The sequence below is a fragment of the Heterodontus francisci genome, chromosome 5 (assembly GCF_036365525.1).
Source record: "Heterodontus francisci isolate sHetFra1 chromosome 5, sHetFra1.hap1, whole genome shotgun sequence".
In the NCBI taxonomy this organism is placed as follows: domain Eukaryota; kingdom Metazoa; phylum Chordata; class Chondrichthyes; order Heterodontiformes; family Heterodontidae; genus Heterodontus; species Heterodontus francisci.
The window spans coordinates 147187394-147211012 of NC_090375.1; the positions used below are offsets into that span (position 1 = coordinate 147187394).

The following is a 23619-nucleotide window of genomic DNA, read 5'->3' on the forward strand; positions in this document are numbered from 1 at the left end:
TGACAAGCACCAAGAGATGGAGACAATCCACAAATTTTCCTTTTCTACACAGCGTGCAGCAGTTGTACTGTCTACCCTTTGTAGTGGGCTGTAAGTGATGGAGACAGTGTTGAATCCAAAATAGCAGAAATACAATAAATAAATCAATAAAAACTTAACCACTAACCATATGTCCTGGTAATCCAGCTTGTCCGATTTGCCCGGGTGGACCTGGTATACCAGAAGGTCCCTTAAAAACAAATAAGATGCAGTTGTCAGAGAACAATGAGTTTTATCTTCCATTTATTATTTTAGGTTCACTTTTAAAGAAGGAGTGCAGATTATTTGATTGGTTAAGTCATAAAATAGGAGAGCGGGCTGTGCTTGCACTTTCTTTGCACATTGACTGGGTATGAGCCAGCCAGAAGAACATCCAGCTGTCCTTTTCTCAATGCCGATCACATGCAGGAGATTATTTCCTAATCAAGTGCTCATTGGGAGCAACTGTCTAGGGAGTGCAGGACCCCAGCCCTGATTTAATGCTTATTCCAGGGATACAGTAGAATGTTACTTCTCACTGGGAGCCCTGCTTTTTCCATATTCGGAATGGAAAATGGAAATATAGTTTTAATCCTTTTTTAAAAATTTCATTCTGAAGATGTGGGCATTGTTGGCAATGTCGGCAATTATTGCCTTTCCTAATTGCCCTTGAGTAGGTGGTGATGGTGGGTCTTCTTCTTGAACTGCGTGATGAAGGTGCTCTCACTGTGTTGTTTCGTAGGGAGTTCCAGGATTTTGACCCAGCAACGATGAAGGAATGGCAGTATATGTCCAAATTGAGATGGTGTGTAACTTGTAGGGGAACCTGGAGGTGATGATGTTGCCATGCAACTGCTACTCTAGTCCTTCTAAGTGGTGGTGGTCACGTGTTTGGGTGGTGCTGTTGAAGTAACCTTGGCAACTTACTTCAGTGCATCCTGTAGATAGTAGTCACAGCACAAAAGGTACATCAGTGATGGAAATGGTGGATGGCTAAGCTGGTGGATAGGACGCCGATCAAGCAGACTTCTTTATCATGGATAATGCTGAGCTTCCTGAGTGTTGTTACAGCTGTGCCCATCAAGGCAAGAGGAGAGTATTCCATTAGACTTCTGACTTTCGCCTTGTAGGTAAGGGAGAGGTTTTGGGAGTCAGCAGGTGAGACACTCATCATAAACATTGGAGGGTAGGATTTTGTTAACTCAGGCTGTCCGAGATAGAGTCCCTAACAGAGACAAAGCACTTGCCAGGCCTTTGTCTCTGCTTCCCAGGACCGATTGCCAGTTTCATATGAAGAGGCAATAACTGTGGCAGAAAGGAGGGAAAACGTTCAGGGACACAGGCCCTGACCCTCACTCTGCATCTGCATGGACAGAGGCAGTTGGAGTGCATATGAAGGAGGTATACCTCACCATCTGAATTTTCCAACTGTCTCCACTGTAATCCCACCCAATTTTAGGAGGGATTGCAGAGGAGAATTTCCAACTTCCTTTTCTACAGCTCTTCTCATGTGCAGAAAAGTATCTCAAAGTGCTTTAAAAGGAAAAATCCATGATGGTCAAACAGGAGGGTAAATCTTGGTGAAGAAGAAAGGAGGCTGAAGGCATACTCAAAGTGGAAGGTTTTGAGAAGGTTTCTGAAAGCAGGGGCAAGATGGAGGTGACATGAGCAGGAGCGCAGTGGCTGAACAAGCAGCTAAAATAACAGAGAGGAAACTAAGGAGATGCCTGGTACTAGTAAAACAAAGAAAGTATGGAGTTACCGAGGACTAGAGAAGACCATTAAGATGAGATGGCATGAGGCCATGGAAACAAGAATTGTGCAGTCAGTTCAGCGGTACACATGGAAGCAGAGACTGGAGAGGATGGCAGTGAATGGGAGTGCAGAGTTGAGAATGATGTGTGCTGTGGGGTTTTGAATGACTCATACAGGGCTCAAGGCAGCTAGAGTAGCATTGGAGAAACAAAGTGATTCCTGACAATGCAGCCTGCCACTGGCGTCATCAGGCTGCGCTGCAGTGTGCACATGTGCAGACGGTCTCCTGCTCTCTGCGCATGCGCTGCAATCCGGCTTGCCAGGACTGATTAGCACACGCGCCGCTGACGTCATTGTGTGACGTGTGCTTCTTCGGGCAACGTGCGTCTGGTCGGCCTCTGCGCATGCGCTTTATGCAACGCCAACGGGTATTCACGCATGCGTCAACCTTCTGATATTTACGCATGCGTCAAAGCTTCGGCGCGAGTTTCTGAAAGTGGAAGAAGGAGAGGTTTCGTTGGGCATTTTGTCGCAATTATTTGGTCGTTTTGGAGATTTCAGTCTGCTTCATTTTTATTAGAAAGAGGAGATTGCTCCAAGGTAAGTTGCTCTGAAAACATTTCCATTGTCTGGGGCACTGCACCTGCTCCAGTCCCTGTTGTAAGTTGCTCTGAAAATATTTCCATTGTCTGGGGCTGTGTGCAGGCAGTACATGTGTTCCAGTCCCTGTTGTAAGTTGCTCTGTTCCTCCACCCATCAGAGCCGTGCACATGGACACACAGCCACATGTTTCCCCATCCGCCCTTGAAACAACCATGCAGAGCCTTGTGAGACTCCGCAATTGCCAGCTGCTGCCTGTCAAGCAGAGAGGGCATCCAAAGCGGTCAAGCACTTGGGGAACATTCAGCAAGAAGAGACTGAGCACTAAAGGAAACAAGCATGCCGTGTCCAATGGTAGCACAAATGTGAATGCTCTTGCTGTGTACACAACTGGTGCGATGGGAGTGCAGCCACACTGTTCTCCATCCTCAGTGTTGCTTGAAGGCAAAGGTAGATAAGAGCAAAAGAAATGGAAGGTGATGCTGATAGTAGTAGGCAGGATTAAATGGGAGCCGATGGGAAGGCGCACGAGTAGCATAACCACTAGCAGGCAACAGCTGAGCTAAATGGCCTGCTTTATGTTCATAGTCCAAAAGAAATGTGCTTCTTTTTCCAGCACCCTCACATCATTCATGTTTTCACTGAGAGCAGCATTGAACCATCACGAGATAGGGGCAGTAACATCATCCTGATTCCTACAGCTGAGGTGGGTACTAAGTGATTCATTGGCGGTGTTATCAGTACATGCCTTTACTGCAGAACATAAAGCATGCTCAATGGTAATTGCATTGGAGGGGGGGAAGCTCTGACACTGATGTTCTTTCTTTATTTCTTTTCATGTAAAACATGCTGTCGAGAAAACAATCCTTGAGACTTAAGGTCAGCATTCAAGCAACGAAGGCAACTGGATCATGCTGCGGAGCTTGTCACGATGTGGAAAGGAACCTTGCATTTATGGATGAAGTGGGAACGCACATTGGCATACGTTTGGGGAACATTCACCAAGAATAGACTGAGCTCAGATTCTTGTGACTTTGCCTTCTTCACATGGACAATACAGTAGTGGAATAGAGAGCCACGCGTTCATTCACCACAAGGCTCTCCAGGAACAATCTCTTTAGTTCTGCATAGCAGAGACTCGGCCTGTCTGTCTCACGGGAATGCTGGCGACACAACGCTCATGTATCCATCCACAGCAGTGCCTCGAATGTTTAATGCACTTAATAAAATTTCTCAATAATTAAACCTGGAATTGTTGAGGTTTTTGATGTTATTTTCCAGACTTTGCAACTGCACTTCAGATATTCAACTGTGGTGTGGTCCTTGGGGGCGGGGGGGAGAGGGGAAGAGTGGGGAGGTGGGGGAAGAGTGGGGAGGTGGGGGGAGGTAGAGAGGGGGTGTGGGGGGGAGTAGTGGGAGGGAATTAAATTCAGAAGCTCCTGAAGAGAGGGATGCAAAAGGCAGGGACCAGAGAGCTGCAATGTCTGAAGTATAGTTGAGAAGTAGGGGAGAAAGTGGCTGGATGGGGGATCTGCAGCTGGTGAGAACGGCTGGATGGAGAGGGCCGGAGGCAAGAGGCAGCAGAGAGCCACGGGGAGCCAACGGCCGAAGACCTTGGTGTCGCCGGGTGCGGGTAAGTTTGGTAAGTCTTTTGCCGTTGCAAATTTATGGCGCATGCGTAGAAAAACGCACCCCCCCTTCATGCTGCTGTCTCCGGCCGCTCCACTTCACTCCATCACTGGGCCGTTCACTCGCCCACTCGCTGGCCGCTCCGCTCCCCCCAGGCCCGCTCCGCTCACCTCCGTCACCGGGCCGTTCGCTCGCCGACCGCTCCGCTCCCCCCCTCCCCGGAATCAAGGGCAATGGCACATAGGTACTGCTGACAGCCAAAGACAAGGCATTTGGTTTGGCAATATTTGCTGGGGCTATTGCCAATAGTCAGCTGATGTACTTTCTTTTTAAACATGCAAGATGGAAACAGAGGGCTGGATTTTGTGGCAAGGCTGCAGGACCCGGTGGTGGCACTGGAAGTGGGTGCTGCTGTGGCTTGGGCATTCAGCGACCAGCTGCACGTGATGTCACAGTGGCCAGCCAATTAACATCAGGGAGACTTGGGGGCTGTCTAATTTAACAGCTGTGGTGGGAAACGAGACAGCAATGGCAGCGACAGCTGATGTAATGGCACATACTGGCACCATATTTAAAGGGCTGCATTCACTGCTGCCTTCTGCCAAGAGTCTTCTGCCTGACTGCTGCAGTCTGCCAAGGATCTGATCGGAAGCCTTCAGGCAGAATGGCAGAAAGACCCTGGATGGCCCCCACATGGTTCAGCGATGCCTCCCTCCACACTCTCCTCCAGGCTGCAAGGGCAATGAGGGAGGTGCTTTTCCCCACGGTCGGAAAGAGGAGACTGGCCCACCTATCCGAACAAGCCGGGACAGAGATTGCAGAGGAGGTCAGCAGTTGCGGGTCACCCCCAGAATCTGGATCCAGTGCTGCAAGTGCGTCAATGACCTCCTTTGGTCCACCAAGGTGAGTACTCCATACCTCTTTTCACTTTGGGGCTTGCATGAGGCAATGTGAGAGGGTGTGTTCAGTGGAGAGGGAGTGACCAGCTAGCTGGTGGCAACTGGGTCAGGAAGCAGCATATGCTGCCAAAGGCATGGCTGCATCTCAGTGAGAGACACCCGTCTCTCGTTACCGATCCCACAAGGTCCTTCGAAAGTGGCTGCATGCAGGAAGCATTTGTGTGCCCCCATCATGGGGCCTGCCACTCGCATAGATGATATGCTTGTCTCCATGGGGAAACTAACAGTGTTCTTTCTTGTGCTTGTAGAAGAAGATGGCACACAACAACAAAGAGGGGGCCAAGATCGGCGGAGGGGTGTCATACCTGCACACCCTGACCCCCCCATGGAGGAGGTGACCCTGGAACTGGCAGGGCACCAGGACGGCCACGCTATTACTGATGGTGAGGCAGGAGTGCCAATTTAAGAGGATGAGTGAATAAGTGCAGGGGCACAAGGGTGCATCTGGCCAACACGAAGCATAGTGCTCACATGTCCACCACTGGACACACGGATCTCGACAGCAGGGATAGTTGGCGGTGATGGAATCGGAAGCCCTTAACCCTTCAATCTATTGGTTCTCTCATGCAGGTCAGGGTTAGGCTGAAAAACAGACCGCTGGAGAGACTGCAGGACCTCTGAGGAGGAGGGGGATCCTCAGAGGGTGCAGCGTCACATCATTCCCTCGCACCCTCCACCAGCGTAGATACTCTCAGGTCAGTGCAGTTAGACTCAGGGTCACAAGCTGGTGAGCACGCCACAGATGTGCCCAAGCAGCTGATGGAGGCTGTGATAGCCGAGGCGACTGACAGTCAGAGGTCTGTGGGAGGCCAGACCCAGGCTGAGCCCCAGACTGATGAGGCACCTCTGCAGTCATCGGCAACAGGGCACCTGCTTGAGGTACAGTGAGAAGTAAGGCAACATCTGGTGGAGCTTCCAGAGGCTATGCAAACTAATGTGCGGATGATGGAGGGGTCTATTCAGTCCATGAGTGCTGCCATGTGTCTGGCATGTGTGCATGGAATCCTCCATCGAGAGATTGGTGACCATCATGGAGAGCCAGATCCAGCAGAGCACTCAGTGGCTGCTGGAGATGCACACAGACCTACATCCATTGCATTGTCCATGAGTTCAATGCAGCAGTGGCAAGGCGAGAGGGGGATGAGGCATCTGCAGTCTCCACCAGGTCTTCACACTTCTCTGGTCAGCAGGGAGGTACAAGTGTGCCTTGCAAGGGAGCAGGAGTGGCTGCCTTCTGTATCTGGGGGCTCCTCTCAGGGTGCGTCTGGTGTGGACAGCTGTTCATCAGCCCCTCTGCCAGGGACACCAGCGCCTTGAGTAACTGTGATGCCATCCTCATTGTCGGAAGAGGCATCGTGATCCATGATATCCTCATCGTTCAACGCCTCCCCATCTGCAGCGCCAGGTTGTGCAGAGCACAGCAGACCCCCACAATATGAGACTCTCGCAACTACATATTGAAGGGCTCCACCAGATTAATCAAGGCACCTGAATCACATATTCAGAAGCCCAATGGACTGCTCGATGGTCACTTGGGTTGCCCTGTGGCAGGTGTTGTACCACTCCTCTGCATCTGTGCGTGAGATCCTCACAGACATCAGTAGCCATGTCTTTAGTGGGTAGCCCTTATCTCCCAGGTGCGCGGGGGGCCAGAAAAGCTGTGGCACCTGAGACTGCCAAAGTATGTAATCGTTGTGGCTGCTTCCTGGGAACCATGCACACACCTGACAGTGGTCCATGGTGGTCGTAGACCAGTTGTACATTGATCGAATGGAAGCTCTTTTTGTTGATGAAGGCCACTGGTTGGTTTGTGGGATCCTTGATGGCCACATGCCTGCATTCGATCACACCCTGCACCTGGAAGAATCCAGAAATGGGCCCGAACCCAATGGATCTCTCCACTTGACTGTCCTCAGACAGTAGACTCAATCCTGGGGATAGCCCCTGTGCCCTTCTCAGCAGTGCCCACCCCAAGGCTAACCCTCTTATTGGTCCTGAGGTTCTTGAAGTGCCCTCGCTGGTGCCTGGACCTCCCTCCTTGTGCTGCTTTTCCTCCTCAGACTTGTGTAAGAAGCCCATGGCAAGTGGCCTCTCTCCTCGTCCTAGGCCTTCTATACAGACAGCACCGCCTCTCCTTCCCTGAATCATTCCTTTTCAACAAGTGCCACTAGCCCTATGTCACTCTGGCAGCACACCCCTGCACTGCTTTTCCTTTTCCCCCCTTCTGCCATCAATTGGCAATGCCCTCTGTGCACCACCCTCTCTGGCACAGCATGCTGGGTCTCTCGATTGCTAGTTGAGAGGGCCAGCACTGAGCTCCTGTATCCTTGCTGGCTTCTTTAACCAGCCTAAGCTATAAAACCCTGTGATTTCCATGCGCCATCAGGAAAATCAGAAATGTGCCGTAAAATTCCAGTTAATCAGCTTTTTAAATATCTTAAATTGCTGTCCTGCCGCATTGATGTGCCAAGTCCACCCTCCATGTCAGCCGCTGTCAGTAAAATCCAGAAGTGACGTTAAGATGTCGGACTTCTGGCCAAACATGTCCCATTCGCATTTTATGGCACCTCCACCCCCACGTTCTGAACACCTTCTAAGCATCCTGGTAAAATTTCGACGAGAGACTTCAGTAACCACTCCACAGAGCCACATACTAGCCAGAGACTACAGCTACATTGTGATAGTTGTCATAGGAATATTGATTGGGAAATGTTGATAGAAAAACAAAACCTAAAATTGTGACAACAGGAAGTAGAGTTTGTGGGCAGCAAGTTCATGTCATTATATGTATATCGGGAATTCATTTGCACTGGAGGCAGCAAAACGTTAAATCTCAGTATTCTTCTCTATTCTCACTCCGAAAGCCCAAGGTATGAATGTACAGCACAAGAAAAAACCATTTCGGCCCCTTGTGCTGGTGAATCGGTGTTCTTGACTGATTACATCAGCAATAGTTAAAAGCCAAAAATGAAGCTTGGACAAATAAGTCAACTTTCACATCACCACCGCCACGCCCTCTGCAGCACGTCCATGGAATGAGATCGACCTTCTCTATCTTCTCATAGGCTGCAATGAGGAGAAAATGGGGTTAAAAGAATCTCTCTATTGGGTTGAACTTACTTTTTCACCTGGAGAACCTGGTTTGCCCTTTGCACCCTACAAATAAAGAAAGAGCCAGTCAACTGTTGAACAAATATTTGAGGACTGCTGCCATAGGAAACTCCGTAACCTGCAAATCTTGTCTCTGAGACACAGCAGCAGTGTCAGTGTGTTTGAAAGCACAATCCCATTCAATGTCTTGCTCAAGGGCCTTGCATATGACTGTGAAGAGTGAGCCTGTGCTTGCAAACCCTCACACAGGGTGCTACTAGGTTTATTCATTCTTTCCAGGGCAATAGACTAGTGGAGGTTAGTCACATCCCCAGAGGAAGGATACCATAGGATCAGAAGTTTTGTATCTGCCTCATGGCTATGGTACTGGACTAGCAACCTGTGGTCATAAATTCATAATACTACCATGTGCAATTGAATGTAATAAAGCTGGTAATTTGTGGGGTGGTACCAGAATAATGACCATGACATTTGCTGGATTATTGGAAAAACCATCAAGGAAAGGGAACTTTCTACTCACAGACACATTGTGCCATTGATTTAAATGGGCAATTCGCGAAGCCAGTGTTGTCCATATTCCAAACACCAAAAAAACCTCTGCCTCCTGATAGCATCTGCTTGACTTCATTGCTGGACAATCTGGCAGCTTTCATGGTTATTTTTTCTTGTGCCAGCCCACAGATTACCAGATTTATTACATTCTTGCTATGGTAGTATTCAAACTCAAGACCTCTGGAGTTTCTTAACATTAAGATTCCAATATTTGGAATTCCACCAAAAGCTCATTTTATTGAATTATACTCAGTCAGGTTACGTACAAGGCATGCCAAAGAAAGAATAAGATAACTCGAAACCTATTGGGTGTTCATAAGAATTTAACATCTTAACATCTGTTAAATATATATATGTAATTGTGAAATATTAGCCCAATTTTAACTCTGTGTAGGTGAATGGATTTTGAGTGAGTCCAAATCAAGCTATTGACTCCCTCTGCTTTTGGGTCTGAACTTAATTAAGAGTAATTGATCAACTGAATTATTAACTTATGAATATTAATTTGCATAAATGGCCACTGCAGACAACTTCAAGATTTCCTCTGCACTTCAGAGGATGTTACGGCAGCACAGTGACAAAAAGCTTAAGGAAATCCAAGGCCCATTTATCTTTCTCACTGAAGTAAGTGTAGGTCACCAGGAAAGTATCTCTTCAAATCCACCTGTACCTGTGTTTGTAAAAAATATGGTGATAATGGGAACAGTTTTCTAGATTATAAGTCACTTGTATATTTAAAATTCTTACTGGGGACCCTTGAGGTCCTGGGGGTCCAGGTTTTCCAGGTATGCCGGGTAGTCCAAATGCACCAGAGCTTTCCATATCCTGTTGGGATGGAGAGAAAAAAAATCAAATTAAAATATGGCCTGTTAAAAAGAAATAATCAAATTACAATGCAAGCTGTGTAACTTTAAAATACCAAGCACAATTTTTTCTGTGTACCCGAGAAATGAAAAACCAAACCTGTTCCGACTTTGGATGCAGTAGGGCAGGGGCATTGTGGAGTTTCTGTTTAATGATCCCATTCCCACTGTCTTGGAAACATAGGAACATGAGGATGCCATTCAGCCCCTCAAGCTTTTTCCACCATTCAATTAGATCTTGGCTGATGTGTACCTCAACTCCATATACCTGCCTTTTCTCCATATCCCTTGACACCCTGGCCTAACCAATATAGGAAGAAAACTTCCTTTTGGGGAAAAGACGCTGGGATCTTAACTGATCTTTGTGTAAATATTATCCTTTAATCCACTTACCAGTATAAACTAGGCCCATTAAAGACCAATGTTACGACCAGGTGAAAAAGGGGTCTAGGGGTTCTCTCTCAGCCTTTTTCTGGTTTGACTGTAACAGGATTTAATTTTTAAAACACTGTTTTTAGCTTCCCCTCAGTGAATCCGTGTTCACTGCTCTCCAATTGAAATGCCAAATAAATCAACCAGACAGGTTTTCTTAGATTTAAACTAGAAAGGTGTAAGTTTATTAACCTTAAAACTCTAATTCGGTTAAAACTACTGAAAATATGCGATGCGACCATGCTAGCATGCGTACACGATAAACACACATGCAGATAGAGACAGAAAAGGCGAAAGAATCAAGGGGAAAGGTTTGAAGCAATATCTGGAGTTCATTTACTATCTTTTGAGTTTGATGTAAAGTCTTTGATTGCAGTTCGATCTTGCTGTCTTGTTGGGGCCCAGTACACACTTTCAAACTTGTTTTGATGGTTTTCTGTTTTCTTGAAATCCAGTTGCAGTCTCATCTTTTCGTGAGAGAGAGAGACAGCGAGACAGGGAGATGCTGTCCTCCTTCAAGTCCAGTTGCAGTCTAACTTCAAACTGTTCTGCGAACACAATCCAAACCAAACCTGGGCCAGCAGGCCAGTCATAGGACGAGCTGTTTTTCTCAGGACAACCTGCCCAGTGAGGTTTTGCGGATTCTTTCAATCTTGGTAGACATCCTCAGTAGGGGGCTGGAATGCTGACCTTCACACACTTAATGTCTTTTGATCAAAATACATTTGGTCAATTGAATCAGGGAGCAGTTCCATTGTCTTCTCCAGGCAACTGTCTCTTAGAATGCAAATGTTTCCAGCTACTGTCCTTTTAGAATGCAGGTACAGCCATGCTTTCAGTCCAGTAGGGGTTTAAAAATTAATGTTCCATATGACAAAATTAATATGCCTCATTCTTGGCAAGTATGGTTTCATCACAACCAGTAATAACCAGGGGGTGGCCCTCGGTGAAGGGCCTCCCTATGATGGAATCTTCTGCTTCCTGTTTCAGTTGGGACCTGACACAGGCCTGGTGGGTGCTATGCTGAGTGGGATGAGGGGTGTACTGGCCTCCTTATGAGTAGAAGTGGACCCCACCAGGATTGGCATTTGGTACCTAAGACTGGATGGGGCCTTCATTTAATATCTTACCTGAAATACAGCACTGCCACTAAAACAGTGCTCAACTGGCAGCTTGGATGATGTGCTCACGTCTCTGGTGTAAGCCCTGAATTCATAATCTCCTGACTCAGAAATAAGAGTGCAACCACTGAACTAAGGCTGATATTTTTCATCAGTGCAGACTCGATGGGCCGAAGGGCCTCTTCTGCACTGTATTATTCTGTGATTCTGTGATTTCCCTGATTGAGACTGCAAATGTGATGGCCCTGCCAGCTTTCTGAAAACAATCAATCTAACTCTGCTCACTGTCCAAATCCTTCTCCATATTTCGCTATACTTTTCTGTACACATATTCATGTGAGAATTCACCAAGAAAACTAAAGAACAGATAAATTTGAGGATTATTTTAATGGGGATGGTCTGTGCATAGACAGAAACACCAAGCAAACAAGAATATATAGAAATAAGGGTTTCAACATCATCATCATTGCCAGCCGACTAGAGTGGGACTCCTGTGACTGTCCACCACTCATCTTTATTCATCATACATGATGGTAACTCATTTATGGGAATTACTGTAGCCCGCACTAGTTGTGTGTCGTACTTAATGCCTGGCCGTTCAGCCTTCTTGCTTCCACATTCCGAAACTGGTTCCTGTTTTGCTCTGCAGCCTGCTATGCTTTATAAATGTGATGCTGTCAAAGTTTTCATCCTCACTGGGGATGTGGTCCTTCCAGTTGACATCTAAGGCCTTTCTTAGCCAGACTATAAAGGTGCTATCTAATTTTCATTCCTATTTCTTACTAATAGTCCAAGCGTCACTACCATGTATCCACACAGACTTCACCATGCTGCGAATATGTTGGCGTTATCTTTCCTGCTCAGCTCTTTGAACTTCCAGACTCTATTCACTAGATTGGAAACTCACCTATTTTAGAATTGATTTCCTTTACTGTTGTTCTAATCTACATTTACTAGTATTTAAAGCTGTTAACCTCCACTAATACTTCATTTTTCATAATTCCCAATTCTTTTGTTTCATCGCTAATGATTAAATTTCTACATTTGGAACATTTAGAAAACGAAATGTATGTAATAAGGGCTTAGAGTACAAAATGCATGTTGATGCAACAGTTAAATGTTACTCTGCTTCATAATTTGTTTCTTTGTCCCTTTTCCTTTGTCACTGGGTATCACTATTTGCTCCAATCTCTGTTTAATTTCTTCATGTAACATTCCGTGTTAAATTAATATACTTTTATATATAAGGGAAATAAATACAACAAAAAAAAACTTGTAATGAATTTAACATTGGTGGTCATCTTCCAAGATTCTATAGACTCTGGAACAGTTCCTACAGATTGGAGGGTAGCTAATGTAACCCCACTATTTAAAAAGGGAGGTAGAAGAAGGCAGGGAATTATAGACCAGTCAGCCTGACGTTGATGGTGGGGAAAATTCTAGAGTCCATTATCAAAGATTTTATAGCAGAGCACTTGGAGAACAGTGGTAGAATTGAACAGAGTCAGCATGGATTTACGAAAGGGAAATCATGCTTGACAAATCTACTAGAATTCTTCGAGGATGTAACTAGGAGAGTTGATGAGGGGGAACCAGTGGATGTGGTTTATTTGGACTTTCAGAAGGCTTTCGACAAAGTTCCACATAAGAGATTAGCGTGTAAAATTAAAGTGCATGGGATTGGTGGTAGTGTATTGCGACGGATAGAAAATTGGTTGGCAGACAGGAAACAAAGAGTAGGAATAAATGGGTCTTTTTCCGAATGGCAGACAGTGACTAGTGGGGTACTGCAGGGATCGGTGCTAGGACCCCAGCTATTCACAATACATATTAATGATTTAGATGAGGGAACCAAATGTAATATCCCCAAATTTGCAGATGACACAAAACTGGGTGGGAGGGTGAGTTGTGAGGAGGATGCAGAGAGGCTTCAGGGTGATTTGGACAAGTTGAGTGAGTGGGCTAATGCATGGCAGATGCAGTATAATGTGAATAAATGTGAGGTTATCCACCTTGGTAGCAAAAACAGGAAGGCAGATTATTATCTGAATGGCTATAAACTGAGAGCCGGGAATATGCAACGAGACCTGGGTGTTCTTGTACACCAGTCACTGAAGGTAAGCATGCAGGTCCAACAGGCGGTAAAAAATGGCAAATGGTATGTTGACCTTCATAGCAAGAGGATTCGAGTACAGGAGCAGGGGTGTCTTGCTGCAATTATACAGGGCCTTGGTGAGGCCACACCTGGAATATTGTGTGCAGTTTTGGTCTCTTTATCTGAGGAAGGATGTTCTTGCTATAGAGGGAGTGCAGCAAAGGTTTACCAGACTGATTCCTGGGATGGTGGGACTGACGGTTAGGATTATATTCGCTGGCGTTCAGAAGAGTGAGGGGGATCTCATAGAAACCTATAAAATCCTAACAGGACTTGACAGGGTAGATGCAGGAAGGATGTTCCTGATGGTGAGGGAATCCAGAACCAGGGGTCATAGTCTAAGGATATGGGGTAAAGCTTTCAGGACTGAGATGAGGAGAAATTTCTTCACCCAGAGAGTGGTGAACCTGTGGAATTCGCTACCACAGTTGAGGCCAAAACTTTGTATGTTTTCAAGAAGGAGTTAGATATAGCTCTTGGGTTTAAAGGGATCAAAGGGTATGGGGAGAAAGCGGAAACAGGTTACTGAGTTGGATGATCAGCCATGATCATAATGAATAGTGGAGTGGGCTCGAAGGGCCGAATGGCCTACTCCTGTTTCTATTTTCTATGTTTCTATGTTTAATTTGGTGCAGAGAATAAATACACACTTGCACATGCTCTGTCCAGCTAGTGAATTATCTTTGAGTATTTGTAAAAAGCATGTGTTAATATACAGCAGCTCATATATCATTTACCCAGCTCGACACTCACCAGCTCAATACTCACCCAGCTCAACACTCACCCAGCTCAACACTCAGCAGCCCAACACTCACCCAGCTCAACACTCACCAGCTCAATACTCACCCAGCTCAACACTCACCAACCTCAACATTCACCCAGCTTTAAAGCATGCGCTTCAATGGGCTTGGTAAAAAAAACTAAATAGCTGAATGAACATTCTCATGGCTTTCAAGCATTGGAGTAAATTGATACAGATGATAGGAGATATAAGTGAAAAGTGGTATTGATCAGGTAATATCTATACAATACAATATTTAGAATAAAAACTTACTTTCATTATACCAAAGGGATGACAGAATAACACAAGTGGTAAGACTTTCTTTGAGAATTCTCTCCGTCAGCCTTCAGGACTTTCCTTGAATGTCTCCCTTGTGTTGGTAACCATATCAGGACACAGTACACAAGGTGCAGTCTTGCCAGAGCACTGTACAGTTTGGCCATCAGCTCTTCTGACTTGTACTCTACTGGCTTGACTATGGAGTTCAATATCCCATTGGTTTTGTTGATTTCTGCTCTGCTTTGGTTGGAATGTTGAGTGTTATTTATTTATTTTATTTATTTAGAGATACAGCACTGAAACAGGCCCTTCGGCCCACCGAGTCTGTGCCGACCATTAACCACCCATTTATATTAATCCTACACTAATCCCATATTCCTACCACATCCTCATCTGTCCCTATATTTCCCTACCACTTACCTACACTAGGGGCAATTTATAATGGCCAATTTACCTATCAACCTGCAAGTCTTTTGGCTGTGGGAGGAAACCGGAGCACCCGGAGGAAACCCACGCAGACACAGGGAGAACTTGCAAACTCCACACAGGCAGTACCCAGAATTGAACCCGGGTCGCTGGAGCTGTGAGGCTGCGGTGCTAACCACTGCGCCACTGTGCCGCCATGTTGGGTCTACTTAGACTCCTAGATCTCTTTCAGCTTCATCCCTGGCCATTTCAACACTACTTATGGAGAAAATGCTGTGATTGTTCTCTATTCCTATATGCAGTATTTTATATTTGTCCATATTAAATTTTCTCTGCCATTTTTCTGCCCCCAAACATGTTCTAGCCAACCCATTCTGTAATTTATGAGCTGCCTCCCCTGAATCCACAGCTCCCCACCCCACTCCCATGTGGCATCATCTGGAGATCTGACCACTTTGCATCCAATTTCTCAATCCAAGTCTTTTCTGTAAATCAGAAACAGCAATGGTGGTAACATGAAGCCCAGTAGTACCCCTTTTGGTACTTCTACCCACCTCACCCAACATAACTTCTCCAATAAGTATTATTACAACCAGGTGAGAAAGAGGTCTAGGGCTCCCTTTCAGCCTTCACCTGGTCTTACCGTAACAGGGTTTTATTTTAAACACACTGTGTTTTTAGCTCCCTTTTGGTGAATCCTTGTTCACTGTTTTCCAATTATAAGGAAAAGAAACCAGCACAAACAGGCTTTCTTAGGTTTAAAGAAGAAAAGTTGAAATTTATTAAACTTGAACTTAAGATCTAATTCAGTTAATGCCTACGGATACACGCCGTGCCCCATGCTAGCATGCATATGCGATACATACATGCAAATAAGAGACAGAAAAGAGAAGAAAAATGAAGTGGAAAAGTTTGAGGCAATATCTGAAGAGTTGTAACAAAAACAAGAAATGCTGGAATCACTCAGCAGGTCTGGCAGCATCTGTGGGAAGAGAAGCAGAGTTAACGTTTCGGGTCAGTGACCCTTCTTCGGAACTGACAAATATTAGAAAAGTCACAGATTATAAGCAAGTGAGGCAGGGGTGGGGCAAGAGATAACAAAGGAGAAGGTGCAGATTGGACCAGGCCACATAGCTGACCAAAAGGTCACGGAGCAAAGGCAAACAATATGTTAATGGTGTGTTGAAAGACAAAGCATTCGTACAGATTAGGTGTAAATACACTGAATATTGAACAGCAGCAAGTGCAAACCTGAAAAAAAACCTGCTGTTCAATATTCAGTGTATTTACACCTAATCTGTACTAATGCTTTGTCTTTCAACACACCATTAACATATTGTTTGCCTTTGCTCCGTGACCTTTTGGTCAGCTATGTGGCCTGGTCCAATCTGCACCTTCTCCTTTGTTATCTCTTGCCCCACCCCCACCTCACTTGCTTATAATCTGTGACTTTTCTAATATTTGTCAGTTCCGAAGAAGGGTCACTGACCCGAAACGTTAACTCTGCTTCTCTTCCCACAGATGCTGCCAGACCTGCTGAGTGATTCCAGCATTTCTTGTTTTTGTTTCAGATTTCCAGCATCCGCAGTATTTTGCTTTTATCTGAAGAGTTGTTACGGTTCTTCGAGCTCACTGTAGAATCCTTGATTGTAAGTAGATCTTGCTTTTCGTTGGGGCCCAGTATTCTTCTTAAACCGTTTCTCACTTGGGGTTCATGTGTCTTCAGTGGATTCAGAGGCTTGTGAGAAAGAGATGGGAGCTGACAGGAGAGAGATCTTCTCAGTCCAGGAGCAAACAGACTTTCTGCCCGAACTGTTTGTACAAATTCAAAAAACTCAGGTTGCCCAGCAGGTTAGTCATGTGACTAGCTGGTTTGACCATGTCCGTTTGTGTATTCAGCCATCTTAGCAGTCAACCTGGAATGCGAGCTCCCCCCACCTTCAACATCTGGTGATCAAAAGTCCATTGTGGGTTGAATGTGTCAGGGAATGGCTGCTTTGTCCTTCTAAACACTGTCTGTTAATATGCAAATATCTTTTCCAGCCATGGCTGATCTGTTTAACAAGTCCTTTCTTCACTCCAGTAAGAGTTTAAAATCAATGTTCATGACAAAATTAATGTGCCTCATTCTTGGCAGGTGGGGGCCTGGCATGACAGTATTCATTCCTTTCTAACCTTCAGCCATTTTCTTATCCATTGCCAGAGTTATCCATGAATCGCTAAAGCTTGGAGTGTAACTATAAACCTCTTATGTAGAACTTTGTTAAATGCCTTTTTGATATATGCATTCAATTCTAATCCAAAAGTTTTTTAATGAGATAGTCACCAGCCCATCAACCTCAGAAAATCATCATTAGCATTGACTGAATTACCTCAAATCCAAAGTTAACACCACCACCAGGTGGCCCAGGAGGTCCTGGAAGTCCAGGTGGACCCTGTTGACCTGAGCTTCCAGGCTGACCTGGAGGTCCTGGAGGTCCAAGTAAGCCATTATCACCAACTTCTCCCTGCAAAGGAACAACATTACAAAATTTATGCACAGTTGTGCTTTTCATACATACGAATTTGCCTCGACTGACAATTCACTTCTTCAGTATAATTCATATATCCTTTCACTATACAGACAGGATGAATTGAGTAGCTCATGGACTGATGGTCTGTATTTTATTTCCCATTTTCCGGAGAACCAAACCCTCCTGCTCATGAACCAATACAATGAGAATTTCAACTTGAAGGAGTTCACTTCTACAGGTTTCCTTGGATACTGCAATTGTTCTGCTGAAGGACGCTTTGAAAGAAGACCAGAGGTGACATCTAATCATCTTTATCCACATTTGTCTTGGAGACTAATGTAGTCACACTTTTTTGTGTCATTTTATGTTCTATAAGCCTGGTGAGCATAGTCCACACATTGAGATGGATGGTGGCCAACTGGTTTACAGAACAGTGAAATACAATAAAATACATTAAAACTAAGATAATTAAAGCAGCAAATTCCATTTATAAAGCACTTTCACAGCCTCATGACATCCCAAAGCACTTTACAGCCAATGAAACACTTTAGAAGTGTGGTCACTGTTGTAGGATAAAGAAACACAACAGCCAGCCAATTTGCACACAATAAGATCCTACAAACAGCAATAAGATAATCACAAGATAAATTGGTTCAGTGATGTTGGTGGAGGGATAAATACTACCCAGGATACTTCCTTTGCTCATCTTCAAAGAGCATCATCGCATGAATTACATCTATCGGAGAGGGTAGGGGGTTATCGGTTTAAAATCACATCTGAAAGACTTGCATCTGCAACAGTGCAGCACTCCCTCAGTACTGTACTGACGTGGTAGCCTAGATGTTGTACTCAAATCTGTGGGGTTTGGACTTCTGATTCAGAGGTGACTGTACTACTACTAAGCTAAGGATACCTTATAAGATGACCACGCACAGCCAAAGACTGTACCACCCAATACCAAATTATAGGGTTTTACCTAGAGCGTACAACTGTGTGACTGCACCAAATTCCAAAATGGATTCACACATTTGGGCCAGTATGGACAGCAATTTCCACATGATTGGTTTCAGTGGTTTAGTTGAACTTCAGTACAGTTTCATACAAAACCATTTTATATTTTTGTCAATGGCTACAGTAGTGTAGTGGATTTGCTACTGGACCAGCAACCCAGAGAACATGAATTTGAATTCCACCATGGCAACCCGTGACACTAAATTTAATAAATCTGGTAATTTGTGGGCTGGCACCAGAAAAAAGTGATTGTGGAAGGCTGTAGGATTGCTGTAAAAATCCAAATGGTCCATTATTGTCCCTCACCCCTAGATGTGACTCAATTCCACGCTATATGGTTGACCCTTAATACCCTCTCAACTGGCATAGCAAGCCACCCAGTTGTACCAACAATCGCTCTCAGGGCATCCAAAGATGGGCAATCAATGTGGCGTTTAAACATTTAAAATATACCTTTGCTCCCTGTAGACCAGGCAGACCAAGTGGACCTTGATCACCCTGCAAACAAATACATTATATTGATTTGTCTTGCGTAAAACAGAAAGTTACTATTGAATCCAAGATCACAGAAGAGACATAAAATCATTAGCAAAGGGCCACACATTCTTATGAGGCAGCACAGGCTGCCTTCTACATAACAGTTTAAATTTTCCAAGCACATGATGGCAATGAGGAACGAGTCCACTGGCAGCACAGATCGATAAATCACAGGCACCTATCCTCTAGTCCACAATGATGACCATCAATTTTACAGTCAGCTTCCTTGACTCTGATTCACAGCTTCCTGCAAGATTCTTAATTTTACATAGTCGCACAACATGTTTGTACGTTGTTGGATGCATTCACCCCCTGAAAATCTTTCCTCGTTTTTATCAACTACAAGCCTACTTAAAGCTTTGGCCAACTGACACAAAGCAAGCAATCATTCTTTTTGTACAGAATTTTCTGGGACAGTATATGTGTTAATGCCTTACATACAAATTACTGGTACTGCATTGATAATAAGGCTCATTACCAACCACATACGAATAATAATCATTAAGGCTAATGCAGCTAAAATATTTAGCAAAAGCTGGGAGAATTATATGTTCACCCATAGACGAAGGTTTTGTTCTTCTGAGCTTGGCAGATCGCTGTAAACAAACACTACTGGGGCCAACCTCCTTTATTAACACACCAATTGCATTCTCACAGTTGGGAAGACATGAACTGCTGTGCGGTACAGACAAAAAGATAGTAGTAATGCAAACGAACAGACAATCAAGGGAAGAGTGTTTGTTCCATTTTAAAAAATGGTTATTCATCCCAGTGCTGGCAATTAAACTTCTGCTGGTCGTCAGTAATAATATGTAAAAAAATACACATCACAAAGGAAGTGAATAGAATCAAAGTCAGATGAGTTGCTGATGTGCTTACTTGGTTAGTGAAAATTAGAAAACTTTTAAACACAGAATATCAACGACATGGTTATACCACAGAGAAATGAGAGTGAGGTAACCAGTCTCCAAAATGGATAAGCAGAGAAGTTAAACTAAAATAAGAAAGAAAATTAATCGATGCAGAAAGGAAGGCAGAACTTTGGGACGCATTTAGGAAAATTTTAAAACAGGCTAAAAGTATATGGGTGCAAAGAGAGGAACATAGCAAAGGATTTAACGCAATAAAAAAGTATCTTTTTCAGTATCACACTTGCAAGAGTGATTAGGGATGAAGTTGAAAGTGTAAATGCATAAATGTGGTGAAGTAACTGAAGTTGAAGGGAAATGGCAGAATTATTTACTGGGTATTTTCTAATGGGAGTTCATTGCGGCAGCCAGTGAATTGGATACCTTGGATCTGCACACTGAATCACTTCACAATATTTGCAATACTTACTTTTTGTCCTTTTGCCCCTGGTTCACCAAGGGTCCCATCCACTCCTGGCGGTCCCCTTGGACCCTATAAATGATGAACAACCAATTAATGGAGTACAGGAGAACTTACCATAAGCACATGCTGTTACACGAAACCAAAAGCCTTTGCGATGCGCCCTGCCACATATGCCAGATGTTCAATGACATGGAAAAGATACTGACAATAACATCTGCCCAGATGTTGCTGCTTCCTTTCAAGCTTTAGTTCACAGAGGAGCATTTACAACTATGTGTCACCAGCAATTAACTTAATCTAATTTGCATTATTTTGCCTTTCAGGACCACTTCCAACTCTATAGGATTTGTATAAACACCGGTGATATCAAAGGCCCATCACTGGGTTTGTGCCAAATGTAGATGAACCCCAATGGACTACATGGTTTGTGCAGGTAGTGTTTGTGGGTGTGGTTGGATCACAAAGTCATTGTATCAAGCATTAACGGACCTTTGTAATGTATCTGGGGATTCGTGAGAGCCACAGATCAATCTAGCTGACCATCAAAAGCTTGATTAAATGGTTGACAAATCTGGTCAAATGATAAACCAATTCTAGGCTATGATAAAAGGGCAGGAAAAGACCAACTGGTCCATCAAACCTGTTCCATCTTGACAAGATGGAATCTACATGGACCATCAAAGTAAGGGAAGAACTAGGTTATATGTTAGGAGGTTTTTCTCTTCCCAGAGAATAATGGACCTGTGAAACAGGTTACCAGCTCATACAGTGAATGCTGATTCACTGAATTCAATAAAGTGAGAGTTGGACCTGTTTCTGGCTGAGATGGAGAGCACCTCGTCCAAGAGGTAGGTAAGTTGCAATGGTAATGAAGGCCATAGTGGTCTCCTGGAATTGTTTTGATCGACTATGGAAGGGTCAGAGAGGACCTTTCCATGCTAATTAGCTTGGGTTTTTATCTGGCTTTCTGCCTTACCCGGGAGATTACATGGCTCTGGATGGCTGGGGAATGTCTGTAGCATGATGCATAAGGCATCACAACTGTGTGGGACAGGCAGGTGGAGCAGTAAGTCTTTGACTGTCCATCATTTTTTGTAGATCACCAGCAAAAAAAACTCCATGGGCCAACTGAGCAGGAAAAGCACTGGGAAATTCCTTTCTAACCTTCAGAGGAAATTAAGCAAGCTCCAGAATACCATGGTTACTATATCACAGGTTCTAGTTACCCACCCAGCTTCTGCAGCTCAAGATGTCCATGCACAGGTTGGCCTTGAAAAGTTCTTTTAAAAAGTAAAATGTATTTAAGTTGCTTTTTGGATGTAAAATCTGATAAGCATGTAAATTTCACACCTCATGCAATGGAAGGGAATGAAGGTGAATTGTACAGAAATGATTCTTAAAAGATATTGATTGTCAGCGATATCCCTTTGAACAAGTGGGACATGTGGCAGTAATAACCGAGAGCAGTTAGTATTTGCAGTTAACTGTTGCATTTTTTTTTAAAAGGCAGATTTCTGCACGGACCATGTTTCACTGATCAAGCTGTTTTATGTCTTCGTGCAAGCCAAAGGTAAATTATGCCATACTCTTGCATAATCCACCTGTAGTTCAAGTCAATCTTTACTCCTGTTAATAATTGCACACAAGGTGCTTCACTTTGCGTACAGTGCCAGTGTGCATCTTCTCACTGTAGAAGTAGAACATCTGCTTTAAAGCCACAATAAAAGAGAAGTAAAGCTAAATCTGGAATGTGTAAAATACTTTTAATTGATTTTCGCATTGAAGAGGGAAAGAAAATGCACAAGAACCGAATGCTCCTAAAACTAAATCCTAGGATATTGTTGGACTCGGGCTGTGAGCGACCTCATACAAATCTTCTCAGAAGTACAATGATAAAGCCGTTATTCACAGAGCAGTCAAAATATGCTGGGATTAGAATTGAGGCAGTTTTTGTGGGATGTGTATAGAGGTTATATTTATTTATATTTGATGTCAGTCTGTGGAGTAATGAAAATTTTCACATTAGCTGGAACACTGACAGTTTTCTGCTCCCAGGCCTTGTTGCAGTGGCAAAGAGTGGAAAGTGGGAGAAATCTCCACCCTACTGGAATACCACCCATTTTGCACTTTGGTGTGATTTCCAATAGCCATTTCTTAAACATTGGTCCTTTGCTTGTTGTATAAATGCTTTGTTTTTGCCCCTCAGAACCATTATTGATATCACTGGGCTTACCTATGGGAATTCTCCTATCTCACAAGTTTGGAAGAAGAGGATCCATGGAGGATACCAAGCAAGTTAAGCTATTCAAAAGATTTTTTAAATTTAGAGATACAGCACTGAAACAGGTCTTTTGGCCCACCGAGTCATGTGCTGACCAACAACCACCCATTTATACTAACCCTACAGTAATCCCATATTCCCTACCACCTACCTACACTAGGGGCAATTTACAATGGCCAATTTACCTATCAACCTGCAAGTCTTTGGCTGTGGGAGGAAACTGGAACACCCGGTGGAAACCCACGCAGACACAGGGAGAACTTGCAAACTCCGCACAGGCAGTACCCAGAATTGAACCCAGGTCCCTGGAACTGTGAGGCTGCAGTGCTAACCACATAGCCACATAACAGTACCTGCGCATTTACAATTGTGGCCAGACTACACTTTGGTTCACACAAACTCTTTGTTTCCCCAAAGGAAGCTGCCAATTTCATTATTCGGATATGTGAAGGACTGACTAATCGGAATGTTGGATGCTGCATCAGAAGCACTCAATCACATGCTTTCAGTGTCCTTAAAGAGGGCCTGATTCACTGCACCTTGCAACAAAGCACTTGGCATTTCTTCAGACTCTGACACACTGACCTGGCAATGACTATAAGGGACTGCCTTCACTGGGTCCAGGTCAGCAGTGAGTCAGATATAGAGCCAGCCTCTATACCAGCTCAAAAAGGCACACCTCCCCTCCAGAAACCATCAAGTGGAGAGTCAGTTACTGGGCTACTCCACCACTCTCCTGTAGACTCATGCCTGCATCTTGGTTTCTTATTGTGCCTGTATCTGCTTAGTCCCCTGTCCTTTCAACCTCAGCAAAGACTTCTAATAGGTTTTTAAGGCTTTCCAAAAGCTTTCAGTGTTTTTGGCACTCTATTATGACACTCCCCTTTAATTGTCCCCATCTCTGTGAATTTCATTTGCATGCAGTTTTCTGCCCCAACCACTAGAATACTCATTACCCCCATCCAAATCTATACCTTTAGTGATGTTAAAAAAAAAATGAGGAGGAAAATTTGGATTTGAGCCTTGGAAAAATGGAAAGAAATTACATCTTCACTGGTCCATCAAACGGGCTGCAAGGATGGAAATGCAGGATTCTGCACTGGACTGTAAGATGAATGGAGGGGTACGATTTGAAGGAAGTTTGTGAATGCCGTAAAACATTTCCGGGGTTTTTATCACAGCCACAGGTCAAAACCTCACTGGGTTCAAGGATTAGGCCAGATGTCCAAGATGATGAAGAACTTTGAAGTTAACCAGAAACTTA

At 44.3% G+C, this 23619-nt stretch overlaps 1 protein-coding gene across 2 annotated transcripts in view; it reads right to left on the reverse strand.

Annotated features, from left to right (window-relative positions):
- LOC137370090 (collagen alpha-1(XV) chain-like) overlaps positions 1 to 23619 on the reverse strand; it is a 304386-nt gene that overhangs the window by 81268 nt on the left and 199499 nt on the right. For both annotated transcript variants that reach the window (XM_068032221.1, XM_068032220.1), the window contains exons 15-20: positions 20081 to 20143; positions 18659 to 18703; positions 17054 to 17188; positions 9372 to 9449; positions 8082 to 8117; positions 167 to 229 (exon numbers count right to left, since the gene is read on the reverse strand). In XM_068032221.1, the coding sequence (XP_067888322.1) occupies positions 167 to 229; positions 8082 to 8117; positions 9372 to 9449; positions 17054 to 17188; positions 18659 to 18703; positions 20081 to 20143 (420 nt within the window). The remainder of the gene's footprint in view (positions 1 to 166; positions 230 to 8081; positions 8118 to 9371; positions 9450 to 17053; positions 17189 to 18658; positions 18704 to 20080; positions 20144 to 23619) is intronic.